General features: G+C 40.1%; 1 protein-coding gene across 2 annotated transcripts; it reads left to right on the top strand.

The window, feature by feature from the left end:
- The first annotated feature begins 8,582 nt into the window (after positions 1-8,582).
- Positions 8,583-14,765, top strand: LOC307157278 (inhibitor of nuclear factor kappa-B kinase-interacting protein-like). 2 transcript variants are annotated; one of them, XM_079869155.1, is made up of 3 exons: positions 8,583-9,184; positions 9,271-9,388; positions 13,211-14,765. In XM_079869155.1, exons 1-3 carry the CDS (start codon positions 8,769-8,771, stop codon positions 13,892-13,894), a joined length of 1,218 nt encoding a protein of 405 aa, XP_079725281.1. In that variant the 5' UTR covers positions 8,583-8,768; the 3' UTR covers positions 13,895-14,765. The 2 variants fall into 2 exon arrangements, with proteins under 2 accessions (XP_079725281.1, XP_079725282.1); XM_079869156.1 differs by lacking the exon at positions 13,211-14,765 and adding an exon at positions 10,429-12,704.
- The last annotated feature ends 7,433 nt before the right edge of the window (positions 14,766-22,198 follow it).

Below are 22,198 nucleotides of genomic sequence, written 5' to 3' on the forward strand. Positions count from 1 at the left end.
TTTCTAACTGTTTTTGGGGGTGACTGTCAACACCTGTTGCTGCCGTTAAAGAATGTGCAAGACTTTTCCATTTCAGGTAACGCTGCTTATGTGGGTTGCTTTTCTCATGTTCTGGCAATTTTCTGTACATTTTTCTCCATGTAATATTGGCCAGCTTTACTCCATCTTTGCTATTCAAGGTACTTGTGGATGGTTTGGCCAGCTCATGGGAGAACAGAAGGCATGGGATGCAGTAAATTGCATTACAACTCTTACTGTACATCCGCCAATCTCTTTGGATTTGTTCACGGCCATTTGCTGATTTTGCATACTGAAGGTATTTTGGAAAGGATTTGCCTTTCAAGCTCCACATCTGATAATTTTGTTGCACCTGCACAAGCCAGTTTGCTAACAATTAAGTCTCTTTGAACATTATTTATAGTTGCAGGCCATAATGCCAAACAGTCTTCTGCTAAAGTGTTCTGCTTTGCCTTTTCCTTGGCCAGATGCTCATCACGACAACCCTCATCTTTCCTGCTCTTTCCATCCTCCTCCTCCTCTGGATCCCTGCTGCTACTATCTTCCTCATCTTCTCTTTCCCCTTCCTTCTGCTCATCCTCAGCTACACAAACATACTCTTCTACAAACATAACTGATGATGTCTGTGCCACTCCATAGCATTTACTGCAATAAAACAAACTATATATTCTTATTATAATTTTCACAAAAACTATGTCACGTTAGACAATGTGCTCCTCACCTATTCTCTCTTCTTCATTCACATTAGTACAGAAGTTTAATGTTTCTCCCTCCGTGGCTGCCTCTGAAATAGCGTATTCATTCAGTCACATATAGCTGGCTGATTACAGGAATTTAAGGTGTCACCTGTCACACAGTTCACAGTTAGTGTTGTCAAGGTGCCAATACCAGTAAAATTTCACAGTTCTCGGTACCAATTGCAATGACATAGCAAGAACTTTTAAAACTAATTTTAACTACTTAGGGACCATTCGGTATTTATGGAAGGGGCCACCGGAGGCAAATAGGGGAGGGTCATGTCTTTTTTATTCTTTGTTGAGGGGAGGGTCATCCAACTTTTTTTAGTCTAGGGGGAGGGTCACCCAACTTTTATATTCATGAAAACAGCAACATTTCAAAGTGGATTGTTTGGTGCTATTTTTTTTCCATTTAGCTCCATGTTGATCTCGCGTTATCAGCCCCCCTTCGATATCAGATGGGTCTGACCCAACAAAAATCCAGTTTGGCGCTGTTTGACAGTGCACGCGCACTTCAGTTCGCGCTTAGAAAAAGTGCATCATGTCAGAACAGAACGCCAAAGAAATGTTTACCCGGCAAAGCTGTAAAGCAATTTAAGTTAACATAATAAAATACGTAGACCTACACAACAAAAACTAGTTGAGGATAAATTCGTTAAAATTGGGCGATTGCAGTGTTATGGACGTGACATTTGCAGTCAAAACTTGAAATAGGCTATAAATTATCAGAAAATGCATTTAATACCAATATTTTGAAACGTCTGAAAGGAGTCAAGACATTAGAAAAATATCAGTCTACACATGCGTTTTATATTTAATATGAGGGAAATACACGTGACGTGACAAAAAATCTTTAACTTTTAGGTGGCAAAATATTTTTTAGTAATTCTATAAATTACACTGTGCAAACCAAAAGATATATACCCACCGGATGAATAAAGATCGGCCTCCACAGAACATAAAATATTATTTTTATTTTATTTTTCGTGTTCGCATTTATGTGAGTGAAAAAAATACAAAAAACAAAAACAAAAAAAAAATGTTACGGACGTGACAGTTCTCCATTACGCACGGACATGACTGCTCTGAAAGCGACTTTAAAAATGTCACAGAGACCTCAAACAGAAAGCACAAAGCCTTTCTTTAAAGTGAATTTCGTTTTTGTATTAATTGTATCTTAATTTTAATCAATGTTTCATCTGGATTTAATAAATAAGAAGTAAATATAGTAGAAAATAGATAATCATGACACGGAGGCGCGGGCGAGTGAACTGGACTCTTGTCTCATAAATGAACCGAAACTCAGCGTAAGGTAGGCTACTTGCCTCACAGACCTGAGAAATATATAGAAAGCTTGAAATGTCTACTTTTAAACAGAACAATTCAAAACGAAGGAAAACAGACTGCTTTCTCCTTATGAAATGTGCATTTCTCTCTGGCGCGTTCTGAGAAGATCGCGACGCATCGTCAACTTCATCTTTTCAGTCGACACAGAAAACACTTGTTTATTAATAAACAATTAAAATGTCTCCTTGCTATATTTGACACATGATTACTTTTGCCGGTTCTTTGTGGCAAGCTTTTAGATGCTTTGTTGGCAGCACCACCCACATGTTGAACGAGTCACACCGCATCAGCACCGAAAACATGATTTTTTTCAAATCTAAAATAAAAAATCGTGATACGAACCGAATCGTAGGTTTGGTCTATCGTTACAGCCCTAGTAAGATGAGAAAGCAAGAGTTTATGGTTTAAAAAACAAAAAAACAATGGCTATCTGAACATCTTTGCCAAGCACAAACCAGTACAGAAGTAGGCTAATCAGTAAATTATCGGGGAGGGTCATGCCTTTTTTCACAACCATTTTGGAGGGTCATAGAAAAATGTATTGCTGGCGAAGGGAGGGTCATGTCTTTTTTTACTACAGATCTCAAAACTCCTCCGGTGGCCCCTTAAATAAAAAACGAACAGTCCCTTAACTATTTTATTTATTGGCTACTGTTTTTATTATTGCTTGACACAAATTCATGATCTCAATTAAATTATTGTGATTTGAATCCGATCTTGATTCAATATCGATTAATTTGGATTAATATTAGGTACGGATACATGTTAATTTTTCTCAAGAAAAAAATATCTCACCTAACTGCTGTAAACATACAGAGAGCAGAGCCCTGTAAGCTGGTATTATTATTAGAGGTTAAAATAACAACTCAAATTTAATATAATATGCTTTTTGTATAATATAATAATGTTATAATATTTTAAAAATATATGTAAAAAATAATTAAATGTAATATAGTGCAAATATTTTGCAAAATACTTCTCTCTATGGCTAATTTTTCTATGGTCATTAAAGGTAAATGTAACGTTATGTGACATTGTAAGTTGTACTCGAGCGGCAACCTCCCCGTCTCTCTCTATTCAACGGCAATTCATGGACTGGCCGCTTGAGGCTGGATGCAGAAGTGAGTCAAATCTGTATCTCCCGATTCTCATTCTCCCCCATGTTAAAATACCCAACTTTACAGTGCACTGGCAGCCCTGTTAACATCAATAACACAAATGTAAATAATAGCTACATTAAAATGTTGCCTTCAATTTTTAATGACGGTAATTCTGATTTGTCGCTGACTCATACGCTCAACAGACTTCTCTGTGATTGGCTACAGTTCTGCAAACAGAAACGCTGTAAACCTGGACCATGAAAGCAGCCATCTATCTGCGTGTGTCTAATTAATTGTATCTGTACTCAGTAAAACCAGTACTGCAGAAATACTGGTATCGTCACATTTGCACAATTTAATTATGTAACGTTTGAACAAAGTATCGGTAGGCTACTCTTGACAACACATACTTCACTGAGGTAAAGATAAGTAATAAGTTACAGTTTTCTCTCGCAAGTCTCACCATTCTTCCTACCCCAACTTTCTTTCCCTTTCTCTCCGCTCTTTTCTTTTTTGATAACCTGATTTAGGCTCCATTTTTTTCGTAATGCGAGGCTCCTTTCTATGACACAAGCTGAATTTAACCGCTGGACTACAAGACCAAACCATTTTTCCTTTTGATAGGGGGGGGGGGATCACTAACATGCGAGGGCATAAGCTATTAGGAAAATAAAGAAAATGTATAATTTTTATGGATGGAAAATTGAGTCTTGTGAATTTCTATTACTGATAGCCTTTTATTACAACTATGTGATTTTGTCATTTTAATATTGTGGATTATCAATATATATCAATATATCTTTGTGCCCCCCCTAACCCCCCCCCCCCCCCCCCCTCCACTATTACCCCCTGTCCGACGCCCCTGGGTGGCATTAACACTCCTAAGGAGTGAACGGCCATGAAACGGAAAGAAGAAGAAGAAGAATCCTTATGTTAAAAAATACATTATTTTTTTAAACATCATAAATTCTCCATTTAGTTGAAATGCTGACTTTTGTTGTTGTTGGAAGGATTAAAATAGATTAAAATATTAAATAGGATGTTTAAGTAACACCCATTATTTTTTCCATTTAATAGTATATCATTTATTGAAGAATACGTGCCCTTATCAGCACAACATGACCGACAGTTACAATGAGATGAGAATACCTTCTGCAGAATTTTGGTGGTTACCAATTGGTCCCCAAAGCCTGGACGTGCTAGTTCGTTAACCCATCATTTATCACCAGTTAGTCGGTGGAATGACACAAAAATTAGTTTTTGCCTTGAGATGATAAGTTACTTCAACAGGAACATATCTGTATATGAAACATGAAATTCCATTAACTGGTCTAAGAAATCAAAATCTTTGATTTGTATTTATTGCATATACGATTACGTAGACAGAACCAGCACAAATGAAGTATACAAGTTGTAATAGACTTCACAAAAGGAGACAGACTTACTTACCTCTCTTCTGGCTGCATATCAGGATTACCATGACAGAGAACTGTAGGATCGACTGTTGCGATCACAAAAGGAGGTAGTCCATTAACAAACTCCTGCCTTGTGAATGTTCTTCTTCCCTCACATTCTCCCACTTTACTGAAAGAACAACAAACACATTTTTAGATGATAATGAATAAACGTTTTGTTTGGAAGAAACGGGCGTTATCTGGTTACTACCATTAAAGGGTTACTCCACTTTTTTTGGAAATAGGCTCATTTTACAATTAAGTTAAACAGTCGAGTTTTACCGTTTTCGAATCCATTCAGCCGATCTCCGGGTCTGGCGGTACCGCTTTTAGCATAGCTTAGCATAATGAATTGAATCGGACAAGACCATTAGCATCTCTCTCAAAAAAATGACCAAAGAGTTTCGATATTTTTCCTATTTAAAACTGAAAATAGCCCCCAGCTCGGTAACCTTCAACGTGACCGGCACTAAGTTTGTGTAACCTATTAGACCTATTATCAGGCGCTGCGTCATATCATTACACCTGCTGGAAGTTAGCAATGTTTCTTGATTATTACACAGGAATGAGAGTATAGTTCCTAGCAATATCCATATCAGCCTAGAAAATCACAACTTTTCATTTTCATTATACTTGTCTTAGTACACGATGTAACTACAGAAGAGTCAAGTTTTAAATAGGAAAAATATCGAAACTCTTTGGTCATTTTTTTGAGAGAGATGCTAATGGTCTTGTCCGATTCAATGATCTATGCTAAGCTATGCTAAAAGTGGGACCGCCAGACCCGGAGATCGGCTGAATGGGTTCAAAAACGGTACAACTCAACTGTTTAACTCTGGGGGAGTTGTAAAATGAGCCTATTTCCAAAAAGTATCCCTTTAATGGATATTGGACAGACATCTCTATGTAATCGTCCTACTGAGGCATGATGTTTAAAGTTTTCATGTACCTTCTCTTCTTGCAAGGGAGTGAAAATCTCTGTAAAACCCTGTAAATCTGAGGCGTTCAGGTCCGAGAAGTCATTGCACCTGTTTAATAAAGGTAATTTCAAGGTAACTTCAAGACACTGATAAAATATGGTATTCACACTAATATTCTGGTGTAGATCATAAACAACAGATGGGCTACTTACAATATAGCCTCATTCCTCTCAAACACCGTAGTACAAGGGACAGGACAACTGGCTGAGCCACACATATTCATCCCTCTATTCTCATGGATATAGGCAAGACGGGAAACCACAAAGTCATTATTTGTGGCTTTTTTTCGCCCCTTGAAACGATCCACGTTTTTCAGCCATGAAATCTTCCCTTGTTCCCACTGTCCAACCAAGAGATTGAGCCACACAAACAAGGCCTTGAGCCACACATCCTTTGAATGGATTTCTTCAATTACCCGTGAAATGAATGGTCTTGTACGCATTGATAGGAACAACATGTACAAGAGATTGTCAACAGTACAGGTATTTGTCATTTTTATAGTCTGCAATCCCAGTTTTCCTGTTCCAGACCATGGAGGGGAAGTGCAATTTTTTGGTGGGTTGTAGTATTTCGCCTTTTTTGACTTTGGGTTTTTATTTTTGCTCCATTTCTCCTCCTGACTTAATGGCTGGTCAATACTGGTCTCTTGTGATTCCTTCTCCTTAACCACATTTAGGCAAGTTTCTTCAATTGTAGTACCACTCATTTGACCGGATCATGCATAGTTTGGATGAAATCTCCTGGTTGTCTGTGCAGTTTTTTTCTGAGGACAATAATGTTTTTGTGGTGAGGAACCAATTCTCTGCTTGAGTGTTTTTTCCAGATGCTTCAACATAATTCCTGTCCAAAGTGGCAGAGTTGCCATGTATGTCAGTCAAGCTTGGGCAGTAGTATGGATTGGTTGGAGTTCCCTTCCTCTTGTTAACTTTGTCTTCTGCCTCTGAGAATACATTTTCAAAGAGTTTAACGAAGGGCGAGTAGAGATGAAGAAAAGTTGCTTCTTCTGTGGTTTGGAGGACTTCTTCACAAGACGCTGCTCCTCTTCCTTCATTAAAGCCGCCTTGACTGGTGTGTCTGTGAGTATCGCAGTTGTCCTGGAACAGTAAATAGGACATTGGCAATAATTATTTTGATTTATATAGGCCTAATTCTTTTAATGTAGGCTAATCATTGTTAAACAACTTGGAAGTCAAACACTACACTTCACTTGCCTCCTCCTCCCTCCTCTCTTATTTTCCCTCCTCTCTTATTTTCCCTCCTTAGGAAAGGGACGGACTGCCTCTGGGCTGAATTCCTGGGCAGTATCAATGTCTGCAAATGGAAGGATGACATTCTTTTAAAGAACTTGTTCATTTTAAATGTAACATTCATTCATGCATTTTTTTTTTATCCATACATTTAATGTACCTGGAGTCGCAGAGGGTTCCTGCACCTGGTCTGCACTGTGTGATGGGGGAGGAGGACGGTCTGTCACAAATGACGGGGCAAAGGTATCCTCATCAAAGACCTCGGGATTCAGGGGCCAGATCCCGGTGCAGGAAAACCCAGCCGCCAGGTTATTTGGTGTTGCTGCCAGGGGTAGTGTTGCCGCCACCAGGGAGGGGATATATCATAAATCGTCATATAGTAGTAGTGAAAATAATTCACTAACCGCATTCAAAATCAGCTTTCCGCACTAACTATAAAATGGGATGACGTAAAGAAGGAATGTTTTCGCGGGTCTGGTAGGCATTGCGTGCTGTACGTGCTGACGAAATTTGACGTACATGACGTGAGGGGTATTCCAGGAAATCCCCATGTTTCATCCGTCCTGCGTTTCAGTCGTCCCGCCTCTCCCCTACTGTTTGTGGAGGCACCTCGTTCATGTTTCCCTGAATTAGTTTCTCTCCATCTGCTTTTTGGTGTGAAGATGTGCAATGGTGTGTGAATTCACCCAGATTTTGCCTTTCAATACTGCTAGTGCATTTCCGAAATATAAGGCCTTTTGAATGATTGATTTGGCCAGACATTTCCACATTTATCAAAACGTACTCTTTTTTTCTCCCCCGGATTTTCATGTAAAACCTAAATTTAGCACATCCTGGAAATCTACAGCTAGAAAATTCCTTGCCAAAATGGAGAATGTACTTTTCTTGACAAAGGTTTCTTGACTCTGTTGTTGAGAAGGACAGAACACAGCTGACCATTGGAGCCATTTTATCAGACAGTGTCGGTCCAGCCTTCTTTAAGCTGTCTGCAACATTTGTGTTGGGTTGGTTTAATTTTGGTCCATTCATCTTTTGACAGTCTTAATGAAAATTGTGAGGGACACTGTTGATCTTCAGATTTTGTGTTAACAGTGTCACTGTCCTTCACTGTTTCCTCTGAGTGTTTTGGGCTGTTTTTGACCGGTGTTTGGGCTGATTCTCGTTTGTAATAACCTCATCATATAATTAATTCTTCAGTGGGCGGAGACTCGCGTGTTTCCATGGAGACGCACACGGGGGCGCGCGGCGGCCCACAGACGCGATTCCACCATTGAGACTCATTCAAAACTTACAGCGCTGTATGACTTATCAACGACATTTGTTTACTACAACTTATAATCGTTCAAATATTTCACGTCCAATTATTAATTCCTGATATGCATATATAAATTAGCTAAAATAATCTCTACACAATGATTATTCCAAAACCCTTCACCGAGAAATTAAATGCAACTGTGAGTGGTTCGTTCAATCCAGCGCCGAGAAAAGTAACAGGTATCACGTGACAGTAACGTACATGTGCTGTGTCATCATCAAAAATAATTTACACAGCTAAATAATTACGTTAACTAATTTGAATAGTCACTGAATGAAATATAAACAGCATAGAGTTAAATTTATAATAAAGTTTTTTAACAAAATATAATTTATATTCGTATAAGCCCCGCCCACTCCGGTGCTCTCAGTGAGTCACTCGCGCTTCTGCTTGTTTCTCCGTTTCAGCGGAACTGCTGCGTGGCGATTCCCACAACTCCCAGCATCTGATGGGGAAAACACACGGGACGATATAACAGATACAACAGAGAATGACATCTGCTCTCTAGACTCACATCTACACACTTTTCAGGAGCGCTTTTAGCACTGATTCCGCGCGTGCTCTTCAAACATGCAGAACAGCGACATAAAACACAGACAGAAGAGTTCAAACAAGCAGCAGAACGGAGAGAAACGGAGAAGTGAGGATGAGAAGAAGAAAGAGTCCGTTATCAGAGAGAGTTTCAGTGTTGACGAGAAGAAGAGAGAGAGTTTCAGTGCTGACGAGAAGAAGAGAGAGAGTTTCAGTGCTGACGAGAAGAAGAGAGAGAGTTTCAGTGCTGACGTGAAGAAGAGAGAGAGTTTCAGTGTTGACGAGAAGAAGAGAGAGAGTTTCAGTGCTGACGAGAAGAAGAGAGAGAGTTTCAGTGCTGACGAGAAGAAGAGAGAGAGTTTCAGTGCTGACGAGAAGAAGAGAGAGAGTTTCAGTGCTGACGTGAAGTTCTCCGTGAGTCTGATGTGTCTCGCGCTCTCCGTCATCATCGCGTGGTCAGTGCACTTCTCTCTCACTCATATTAATAATAATATATCAGTTTTCCTCTCTCTGTAAGTGTGTTTTCATCTGTCCTCCACAGGCTGCACCTTCAGCAGAGCGCAACACTAGCAGAGATGAGGGAAAAGTACGAGTATCTGCAGGAGAAGAGTCGCAGTGTTGAGGATCTCGAGGAGAAACTGACGGCAGTCTCACAGCAGGTCTGCGTGTAATCCAGCAAATACTCTCTAAACACTAGTGTCTTAGCTGGGTTTGTGCTTCATATATTCTTGAAAAACCTCATTTGGGTTACACTTTACAGTAGGTTTCATTTGTTAACATTAGTTCAACTTTTCCCCCCTCAGAATTGCTTGATATAAAGTTGCAATTCAGAGAAAAAAAAGTATAGGCTACATTTAGAGAAAAAAAATCTGAAATGTGAGAGGGAAAAGTCAGAATTGTGAGGAAAAAAAGTCAGATTAGTGAGGAAAAAAAGCCAGAATTGTGTAAATATATAAATATAAATGAACTCCTGTAAAGTTAAAATGAAATGTAAAGGAGTCACTATACTAGTGTTTGCAGTGCGCATGTCTGCTGTCTCCCAGACTGTAGCCGCCTTTACATTACCCTGCAAATTGAATTGAATTGCGCAAATTGAAATTGCGAATTGAAAATACGCCCAATGGAACTTTGGAACCACTTTCGCACAAACTTCCATAAATACCGCAAACAAGTTTTTCCGCTCACATGAGGTGGTTTTACGGGCAATTTGAAAAATAATTATTTCGCAAAACTGCAATGGAAACAGTTTTTGCGCATTTACAGTCACGTGATGTAGATGAGGTGTGTTTGGACAGAAGACGAGAGACAGCGTTCTTTATTAAACTCATAAAGACAGAATAATTACGGGAATAATGGATTTTAAACCTCAAAGACATGCCACGATCAAGAGCTTGAAGCAGATCTGAGGGAGAAACACCTCATATGAGCCGCTCACAGTATAAGAGTCTTTCCGTGCTGTTAATGCTTGGATAACACACATACGCAGCTGCGATATACTTACGAACATCCGTTGCTATAATTGTTGGAATGACTTATCGCGAGTTTCAGTCGCATAACATCAGTTAATGGAAACGCATTCATTTCGCAATAGTAGAAAATATCGTAAAAGTTTTGCGCAAATCTGTAATGGAAACACGGCTTGTTGCAGCATTAGCGCTAGCTCAGCGCTGACGTGTGTGTGTGTGTGTTGTGACCGCAGCTCCAGGCCTCCGCAGATGCCGCTTCGCTCCTGTCGAAGCTGCGCCTCTCGCTCGGCTCCGTCCTCAACACGTCAGCGGCGCTGCGGGAGCATCAGGACTCGTCCTCCCGCTGGCTCCACACACACACTCAGCAGAGCGCAGAGCTCCGCGCGCTACACACCCACTCCCGCGGCGCGCACACACACGCGACGGCGCAGGTGAATGCGCTGGAGGAGCGCCTGCGGGGGCTGGAGGAGCGTCTGCAGGAGGTGCAGGACGGCGTGCGCGGGAACACGCGAGCGCTGGAGCGCGGCGAGGAGGAGGATCTGCAGCGGCTGCGCGAGCTAGCGGAGCGGAGCGACTCCAGCGTGTCCCGGCTGCAGGAGCGGCTCCAGCGGTTAGCGGCGCAGGCCCGCGGGCTCCAGGAGCGCCTGAGGGGGGAGGAGGAGGCCGAGCGATCGCAGCAGGAGGAGCAGGAGGCGCTGGAGGAGGCCGTGCGCTCGATGCTACGGGTCCGAGCGCTCCTCAGCGCCACCCGCAGGACAGTCCAGGAGCTGGAGGAGCAGGTGCAGAGTGCGGAGGAGCGATCGCGGAGACACCGCCTCAGACCCCAGGCTGACCCTGGCCAGAGCTGAGCACAGGAACCGGACCCGTGGGCCGCATATACTGTACTTCTAGTTCTACCCTCATGGACTGGTGTGGAGTCAGTTTGACCCGGTTTGATTTTTGAGCTGTCAGATTATCACTTAACCTTTGTTTTTTCTTGGAATTTTGTGACTTTTTCTCATTAAGGGTCATGAACAAACGTGCAATGTTTTCAACCCTCTGATGTGTTTTAACTAGGGTTGGTAAAATCTCAACTCTTGAGGTCAGGAATCGGATACTTGTTATAAAATGAAAATATTGATTCCTGTGTGCGCATTTCAAAATGACTTTAGACAATTCCAGCTTGAGACACATGTGTATCAGTGTATTGGATCCGGGCAGCTCTTAAAGTGACAGCAGCCTAATGTTCCTGTTGCCGTCTCCATAGTAACACTAATGTTCCTGTTGCCGTCTCTATAGTAACACTAATGTTCCTGCTGCCGTCTCCATAGTAACAAAAGTCACAGAGAAAATTCACTCGTTCTTATAACTTTTGTAGCTACATTTGTAATGTATATGTAATTTATAAAGTGCAGTGTTATTTTACAGTTTCTGTACCTCAATTCCTGAAAATCTTAAAACATTGTTTATTTGATATTTCAATCTTATTTCAAAATTATATTTCAATCGTATCTTTGTTCAGTTGTATCTTTTGTTGTGATTTATATTTTTTTATTTGTTCTTGTTTAATTACTGAGTGTCTTCAATAATGCTTGATATTGACATTAGCTAGGCTAGCTGTTTTTCTGCGCTCCTAGCGTAGTGTTCTTCAGCCTGTTGATTTGTGTCCATGATATTCAGCTACAGTTAGATGTTTGGCAAGAAGACTAAATGTGAATAACTTTTTTTTTTTTTTTTTTTTTTTTTTTTTACCTTGATAACTGTCAATCAAAATCGATAAGCAGAATCGGAATCATTAAAATTAAAACGAGACCCAACCCTAGTGTTGACACACACACACACTCACTTAATAACTGTTATGTTCGTGGGTTAATTTGACCTGCATATTTTAATGTTCTAAGGCAAGCGTACAGACCCAAAATAATACCATTTCTTGGTTATATTTTGTCATTTTAGTTTTTTTACTACCTTGTGAAGCTTAAAGGAGCTTTTCCCCACTTATTTCAATACTGGAAAAAATGTGTCCCAGTTTGACCCATATAGACAGCTACTCTAAAGCAACAGCACAGGCTCTCCTGTTTGGTTAGTTAGCCATGCCTGAAGTTCAGTCAGATGAAGTTATGGGTCATACTGTCATTGTGATTGGTTGATCAGGGACCAATCAGTGACCAGCTTTGTGTGTGAAGGGCAAGAAACTCATATGCTGTATTTCATACTGTCTGTGCTGATCATCTTGTCAGAAGAGTTTACAGAACAAAAGATGAGACAACTTAGCAAAAGTAAACATTAATTTCAGTATACAGCAATATTAAATTGTTCAGTTATGATGTTTTGAGCATAAATGTCAAAACAAAGTTGGGAAAATAATGAATGCAAAAAAAAAAAAAAAAAAAGTCAGAATGCAGTTTTTCTCATACTTTGCTGAAACAAAAGTGTTTAAATACATGTTCATAGATGATATGTTCAGATATAAGTGTTTTGTAATGTTTATAAGTGTTGGTATTAAAGTGTTACTGTTTGTACAACTTTGCTGTTTTTGTCAGTGTGGTTTTTGGAAAATTTGATTGAATCCAGTTAGGGTGAATTTGAGCCACACCATATGTGTGTGTGTGTGTGTGTGTGTGTGTGTGTGTGCACCATACAGGCTGTAACCAGACATCGAACAGTGCATGAGGGTTACAGGAGTGTTCAGTGTTATTAGCTTAATCCACAGCATTTGAGCTATAATAATGATTATTACCACATACACACACAAACAATCATTTATTTTATAAATATGAGCACAAATCTGGGTTACATTGAGACACTGACAGTGGAAGTCAATGAGGTTAAACTTCATCTGTTTCATTACTATTGCCCAATGACATAAACAATAGTGTTAACATGAGATTAGCATAGTAATATCCTGTGTGTGTGTGTGTGTCCCAGTGTGCGGTGCTGTGTGTGTTTTCATGTTATAAGCAAAAGCTTAATTTCTGGTCTTCTTTCTGACTGAAGTGTACTTGTGTCCCCTCTCTTGTGTGTGTGTGTGTGCAGTGTATGCAGCTGTCGCAGACGCCGGTCTCCGCCCAGGCCTCGGCTCTGTCCGCGGAGCTGTCTCGCCTGCAGGAGAGTGTGTCGGGCCTCAGCGCTCAGCAGCAGCGGCTCCAGCAGGACCTGGGCCAGGCCGTGGAGGACGAGCTCAGCCGGACCCGCGCCGTGGCCTCCATCCGGACGGACCTGCGGCGCGTGGCGGGCCTGCAGACGGAGCTGGAGGAGCTGCTCACACACACACACAGCCTGGAGGAGGAGCTGTCCCGCACCGAGAGGCTGATGGTAAAGCGCATCGGGGACCTGCTGGCCGGCAGCATCGACCGCGTGTCCGAGCTGAAGAGCGGCGCCGAGAGCAGCGGCCAGAGGCTGGAGCGCACACACACACTCCTGCACCAGCTCTCCGAGGACAACCGGCAGCTGGCGGAGCGGATCCTGGCACTGGAGAGCGGGCGGGCCAAGCTGCGCCGCACCCTGAGCTTCACACACGACCTGAAGCCCACAGTCTTCACCGTCCGGCAGGACCTCGCCCTCCTCCAGCCCAAGCTAGACGACCTGACGCTGAGGATCGGCCTGCTGGCGGAGGACCTGACGAGCCGAGAGCGAGAGAGACACGCTGGACCCGACGGAGTGAACCACGAGAGACATCACGGACACCAGACACACGAGTCATTTCAGGTCGGAGTATGACGAGATAAAGTGCGTTTACGGGCACTGAGTCAGGCCATTCAGGACGATTTTGCGAGTGCGCACAGCAAAAGCGAGAGGCGGGACTTATGGAGTGAGCAGCCAATCACAGCGCGGCGACTCTCACATTCACAACACTGTATTCCTGCGCTATACCGGCAGACACATGTTGTGTGTGACAGCGCCACCTACAGGCAAACCAACACTTATTCACACACCTTCCTCACATTAGCACAGTGTATTGGCTATAGTTTAAGAAATGGTAATAATTATGACAAGAACTCAGAGTTGATATTTGACTGGTTTTGTCCGTCCTTCTGTTAGACTGTTTCACACATGCATTATGTTGAATATCTGTCAGCTGTTAAATTTAACTACACAATTAGATAATACCAGTTTAGCTCAACCAATCACCAAGCAATGCTTCATTTTGTTCAGTCTGTGTGTAAAAAGAGCATTAGCAATTACAGAAAAAACACATGATCAGCTCAAAGTGTCTGGATCATTTTTGGTCCCCAATTTTTATAAATTTTACTGGTATGAGTAATTTTTGGGTATAATATGTCCTCACTTACATAAATGAACTATAGTGTCCTGCACACACTGGTAAAAACATTTCATTGTGTTGCTTGATGTTAAAAACTTTGTTTTCAAATTGTTTTAATTTATTAACATACTAATAAACACTGTTTTCTGCACTTGCACTGTAAAGTCGTCCACACCAGATGATGTCTAGCGCGACGGCTAATGAAGAGCAAGAGTTGCACACACAGTACCGGTCAAAGGTCTGGGTAATATTTCACAATGTTACTGTTTGTTTCTGTATTTTTGATCAAATAAATGCAGACTTGATGAGCATTGCAATAAGAGACTGACTTCTCTTCTCTCTGTTTTTCAATCATTTTACACACAATTCATCACATTCACATTCACAACCAGCTCCACAAAGTCTGTCCACCAGAAACCATCCAAGACTTTCGTCTTTAATTTGATCATATATCGCTTGCTTCATGTTTTAAAACCCAACACACTTCAGTCACTCAATTCAAAACGCTATGATTGAAAAGTGAGCTTGTGCTGAATTTATAAAAACTAAATGCCACTTGTTTTGATATCTTGATATGCACAAGTGTTTTACTGTATTAATTACTATGGTACATTTTTATTTGTCTCGTGATTTGATTACATCTGACATGAAAGTTATTAACATTAACATTAAAACACTAACATTTTTAACATGAACTTAATTTTACAATTAATTCACATAATATTTTTACTGTAGTTTATTTGCACTAAAACTATAATGGCAATCTGCAAAACAAAAACCATGTTTTTTTTTTTAGATAAAATCCATTATCACATTTAAATTAATGGATTTCAAGGAATAAACAAAATTCCCTTTCAAATCCAATATTTAAATGTTAATGTTTAATTATTCGTTTAGTCTGAGTTGCGTGGTGTCTGTCAGGTCTGATGATAAAAGCAAACGCATGGGCGACTGGATTTTGCAAGTGTTGTCATGGAAATGGCAGGTGAGGGACGAAATAGGGGCGTTCGCAAACTGGCCCGGACAAATGTCCTCAGCACGTCCGTCAGTGAACGGTGCAAAGCGGAGGGGGACGTCCCCTGTTTTTAGGGTTCATTCCGCTGGAAGAAATAGTCCCTGACCGTGAACAGCAACAGAAGCTACATTATTTCTTCATTAGATGGCAGCAAAGACTGTCTTTATGAGTGAGTCAGTCAGTAGAGAAGACTTTTATATTGAAAAAAACTAATTGAAAAAACATTTGTTTTGAGAAGCAAGATGTCACAGGAAAACCCCTCAATTGTTAAAAGGACAAGATATCGAGACATTCAAACTGATATTCTATTATGAATAACTTATAAATCATGTGAAAATATAGGTCTTTTTCTTTAAATTGTATTCAATTACTGCGTCCCTGAAGTCATCTTCCACCCTGTTAGTGTGTACTTTTCTGCCTTCCAAATCCGACTGCAGTTTCATTGAGACCATTTTCAAGAAGTGACATCATTTCTTTTTCCCGCTGGAATTCAACTGTACAAACTGAGGTAAGCTTCAACTCTCACTCCTAGCTTTTTTTTTTGTTTGTGAAATGTTATCCTGCTTGTCCCACCCTTAAAGTTCCACCCTGTTAGGCTATGTTATTGAGAATGTTTGTCCTATCAAAAAAATGTAAAAACAAATCTGACATAGTTATAAAAGTTCTGTTCATCTGTAGAAGGTTAGCTAGCTAAATGTTGATCACTCAAAGAGCTATGACTAACTTAGCTCAGAATTTTCGATTGTGAAACTAACAGGGTGGAAATTATAATAGAATAATTAGTATTTAATGTATATAGCAAGTTCTATATATGTAATATTTTCCTACACTCAGCATCAAAGATGGCTATATAAAGGTTATTTATATGTAGTATGCCATCTTTATATTCCTATGCTGAGATGGTTCTTTCCATTAGAGTTTAAAGTTCTTTTTCCCGCCTTTTTGCTTTTCAAATCTGTAACTGTCAAAGCCACATCATAACTGATTTTCTGGAGCTCATGACAGACTGTCAACGTACTCTCAATAGGTAGATGATTTATTTCTTAAAATTTGTTAATTTTAACTTTCAAATTGTAATAATAATATAAAGATACTGATTAATGAAAATAAACTGTTATTAAAAAGATTATTAGAAATCCTTCATAGAACTTTCAAAGCACAGTTCGTCTTGGAACTTTATAAAAAGGGTTCAGCACCAAAAAGGATTCTGCTATTGGTACAATGTTGAAATTGATCGCAGTTATACTGTAATGTGAATGTCTATAATGTAAAAAAAAAAAATCGATTTAATTATTTTCATAGAAACATCAGTAACAGTATTTGTTAGGAAATGGCAGCACCACTTACTCCAGCTGAGATGCAGCGTCGCTACAGGGAAAAGAGAGATGCAGATCCTGAAAGGAGAGAAATTAATTTGCAGAAAGAGAGAGAGAAACGGCAGCGAGACAGAGAGACAGGGAAAAAGAAACGAGTGGCAGACGTCAGCGAGTGCGAAAAGCGCGCCCAACGGAAAAAATGGAGGGAAAGGAAAAGAGAGATGAAAGCCAGAAAAAAGGCCAGGCCAGCGATACCCTCTCCCCCAGCAACCCCTACTTTACCTCCTGAATTAGAACCAGTGGCAGAGTACTCAAGGTCATGAAATCTGTACTGGATGGAGTTACTGGTAAAAGTTTAAAGTAAGTTCTGCTGTTTCATGCAGAAAAGAATTGCATAATAATCGTGTTGTATTCTTGGGTTTTAGGCAAAGACAGCAAGGTGAACGCCAGAAAAGTAGAAATAAAAAAAGATTCCAAAGAGACATTGAAAAGCTTAAAAGTGGCCCTTGTTAAAGAAAAAGCAAAAAAAGAGAAATACAACGGAGTCAGACAAAGAAAAACGGTGATGGCCAATCCCCTCGTGCACAACTTGCCAAAATGCTGACGCATTCTGTTGATCCTAGCACACGCAGAAAACTTCAGTTACAGGCCTCTATCACTGAAGAACTGAAGAACAAATACAAGAACACAAGTAGAGAAAGAGAGAAGCAGATTATTGCAAAGGCCACCACAGGCAAGATAATAAAAAATATAGATTGTTACAGAGGTTTGCTCAGAAGACCCTTGGATATTCTCAGAAGAGAGCAAGACTGTAGGGTGACATCTCCTTGTTTCAGTGGACGGCAAGGTACAGAGCAACTGCAAGAGAGAAGGTGGTATCATTCTTCTTGAGGGAGGAAGTCAGCCGAATGACAACGGGTAAAAAAGAAATGGTCACCCAAAAGAAAAACAAGATGCAGAAGAGGCTGCTGACTGACACACTAAAAAACCTAGTTGCAATCTGAAAATAGTGACCAGGTGTCATATTCACTTTTCTGTACCCTTAGGCCATTTCGGGTTGTAACACCCACTGAAATCATCTGAAAGTGACAGGAAAACCTGTCTATGTAAAACCCATGAAAATATCGGGTTCATGGCCAGCAGCCTTTTCAAATGTGGGCTTTTATCCTCCAAAAACCTTGAAGAGATGGCTGATGCGACTCAAAAGCCTGTGCATACGGCGAATGTTTAAGTTGCAGCACTACTGCTGTGACCATGGTGAGACCTGCCTCCAACAAGGCCATTTTACTCAATCAGTGGTCAACCGAGACATCCACATCCGATAAGGAGAAGAAGGCGATAATAACTGTCAAAAAAGAACTGACCAAGACTGAGGATGTTGTTGTTGATCAATTCCAGGAAAAAATGATCAAATTCAAGCAACATCTATTCAACATACGTTGGCAGTATAAGGCCTACAGGCAAGTTAAAGAAGATCTCAAGGACCATGAATGTTTAACTCATGTGGACTTCAGTGAAAACTATTTGTGCAAATATGCAAATGAAGTGCAGTCTGTCCATTTTGGGGGATCCCATCAGCAGGCAACCCTGCACACTGGCGTATTATATACAGCAGCACAGAATCCTATAGCATTCTGCTCCATTTCCCCTTCACGGAGACATGACCCACCGGCAATCTGGGCACACCTGGATCCAGTCCTGGATATGGTTCAGTCAAGGTTTCCCCAGGTGTCTCGGCTCCACTTCTTCAGTGATGGGCCGGCAACTCAGTACAGACAGAAGGTAAACGTCCTTCTTCTTTCCACTGAGCCCTTCAAAAGAGGTTTTGATGTCAATTGGAATTTCTTCGAGGCCAATCATGGCAAAGGGGCACCAGATGGTGTTGGCGGGACCCTGAAGCGGTCAGCTGACAGGCTAGTGCGCTTAGGAGAGGACATCCCTGATGCAGAGGTGCTCTATAACAAGCTTAAACTCCAGGAATCAGTTGTGGAGCTGTTCTTTGCCAGTGTGGAGGAAAAGGTGAAGGAAATGCTGTTGGTGAGTGTAATTTTATTGTGGTATTTTTGTCTTTATTTTCAACTGAGAAGAACAGTATGAAAAGTATTCTACTCAGTTCAATGTAAAAAATACCACACTCAAAAAATCAATAGGACAAAAAACAAAAACAATAGGAATCTCAGGAAACAATGAAAATGTATTTAATACAAACTTAAGAAAATATGGAAAATTGTATACTCGCCTCAGAAAGCCGAAAAGAATTCCACATTTACCTGAGAAAAAAAAAATTAAGTATAATACTCAATAAATGAACAACAAATGAAGCATTGTAATACTCACCTGAAAATACCTCCCAGGTTTTGTTATTTATTATTGTGCAGATATTTTCCTTTTTCATATTTAACAGATTGTATTGGGATTTGCCCTGGACAGTGAACACAAATGGTAAAATGGTAATTCATGTCTTTGTCATTTGTTTTTTTTTTTTAGTTTTTTTTTTTAGGTGCCCCCTTAAAGGGTTAGTTCACCCAAAAATGAAAATGATATCATTAATGACTCACCCTCATGTCGTTCCAAGCCCGTAAGACCTCCGTTCATCTTCGGAGCACAGTTTAAGATATTTTAGATTTAGTCCGAGAGCTTTCTGTCCCTCCATTGAAAATGTATGTACGGTACTCTGTCCATGTCCAGAAAGGCAATACAGACATCATCAAAGTAGTCCGTGTGACATCAGTGGCTCAATCTTAAGTTTATCAAGCGACGAGAATACTTTTTGTGCGCAAAAAACAACAAAAATAACGACTTTATTCCACTATTCATTTCCTTCTCTCTGGGCCTCGAGTGAGTTCACGTAGTAAAACTGCGCAGCACTTCTGGGTTGTACATCACACGCATCACACACATGACCAGCGTCGGCCGATAGTGCTACGCAGTTTTACTACGTGAACTAACTCGAGGCCCAGAGAGAAGGAAATGAATAGTGGAATAAAGTCGTTATTTTTGTTGTTTTTTTGCGCACAAAATGTATTCTCGTCGCTTGATAAACTTAAGATTGAGACACTGTAGTCACTTGGACTACTTTGATGATGTCTGTATTGCCTTTCTGGACATGGACAGTATACCGTACATACATTTTCAATAGAGGGACAGAAAGCTCTCAGACTGAATCTAAAATATCTTAAACTGTGTTCTGAAGATGAACGGAGGTCTTACGGGCTTGGAACGACATGAGGGTGAGTCATTAATGACATAATTTTCATTTTTGGGTGAACTAACCCTTTAACTGCCGTGAAGGGAGCCATGAAGGTCCATCAGGTGATCAGTACCTTGCCAGGGAAAATCCAGTACAGAGACAGAACCTGTCTCTGCCAAAGAGCGCAGGGAGTCATGGACTGTCCATGCTTCAGTCTCAAGGAGGCAACCCTTCATGCTGATGTGGGGTTGATTTTAAAAGCAAAGGCGACCAGAGGTCATTACTATTGACCATGTTGGCGGTTGTTGGTGTATGGTCAGATATGATGATGACCTCTACCCTGGCATCATCATGAATGAAGAGGATCACAACATAGAGGTCAACTGCATGCATCGCAATGAATTCTTCTGGCCAGGCCGAAGAAAAGACATCAGCTGGTATGCTGACAATCAGATAGTGTGCCTGATGAAAGAACCGCAGGCCCTCAATAAAAGGTCTTTACAGGTAGATCAAGAAACATGGAGGTACCTTAAAGAACAAATGTAGCAAAACCACAAAAAATTGGCATCACTGTTCCTTCTTGTAATGGCTTTTAAGTTTGTGTGTTAATCTAGTTGATGTAGCCAAAACACGACAAAGGGCATCACTGTACCTTGTTCCTTCTTGTGATGAATTTTGTATATGTTTGTTAATCTAGTTAATTCAAATGAATTATAGTATCTTTATTTTTAATCAGATATAAATAAATAAAAATGTAAATTTATTATGTCTGTCTTCTCTAATTTGTAAATATTTCTCTAGCCATCTGAAGAGAGAATTGTTTTGCCACCATGATTGATTGTGATAAGGAACCACATAGCTATTTTTTGTGTCCCTCCCCCAAAGGAAATTTGGATTTTTATTATTTTATTGTTTTGAAACATTATTATATAGGTGCAGTTCCACACATTACTGGTGGCAAACCATGCAGAACAATGACAAAAAGCTCATCCACTGAACCTTTTAACACTGGTGCTCCACCCTGTTATGCTCCTTTCCACCCTGTTAGACAAGTCATTTTAAATAATAATTTGACAGCACTGTTAAATATTTGGTATACTTTTGAATTATTTTGTGAGGTGAGGAGCACGAACAGCATATAAATGTTTTTGAGCTAATTTTCTTTTTATTATTTACCATACTATTTGCAAAAATGGGCACAAAAAGTACCTGTTTTTAATAATCAAGACATATACTATTCATCAAAAATTGTTTTGCTTGTTTCAAGAAGAAAAAAAAAATTCTAAGATGGCATAAGGGACATATACTACCCAAGAAAAGTTCATTATTGTTTAACATTTACATTATTAACATGTTGTGATAACTATGTCCCTAACAGGGTGAAATATTTTCATGGACAGTGTCTGAACAATCTCCCATAATTATTATTTTTTGAGTCCCTGAGCTTGACCAATATGTATTTCTTATAGTTAAACATGTCAATATTTTGGTAGAATGCTAAAAACATGAAAATCATGTACTTTTGTTCCCAACACTTATGAAGCCAAAATGTCACCGCATACCAGGAATGACCCATCTACTGTAAATGCAGGTACACTCACTTACTCAATCTCTCATAATACTCTAACGTTATAAGCTTCAATGCACAAAATCAATGAGAACATGTGTTTGTGTTGCTAAGAGTGGTTGCTAGGGGTGTTGTGTAGTGATACACAGAACCGTTGTTGGGTGAAGCGGTCATAGCCTAGTGGATCATCAGAATCAGTGACTGGAAATCTCATTGCCTGAAATGTATGAAATGTCCTTATATTAATATATTCATTTAATGAGTTTTTAGGTATTTTAAAGACCAAAAACAGGGCATTGAATTATTTTATATTTGTCTTGATTTTAATAGTTTAGCTGATGTTAATGCTCATTTTGTCTTAATTCAAATCTTGAGGCCCCCTAGTGGTGATTAAACAAATAAAACAATTATATGGAAATGACTGAAATGTGTGAAATGTTCTCATATTAATATCGCCATTTGATGTATTTTTAGGTGTTTTATAGATCATTTGATCAGGTAAAAGATATGAACATAGTTTGGTAGGATTATAAACATTTTATTGGAAAACAACTATCATCCTGACACATTCAGAGACTGAACTGTCACTGAGACGTGCAGTAACCCTGTGAAAAACAGCTGAGCTGGTGGAATAAAAATAAAAAACACAGTGCAGGTATTTATAGATAGAAG

This window comes from Squalius cephalus (assembly GCF_949319135.1).
Source record: "Squalius cephalus genome assembly, chromosome: 4".
Taxonomy (NCBI): Eukaryota; Metazoa; Chordata; class Actinopteri; order Cypriniformes; family Leuciscidae; genus Squalius; species Squalius cephalus.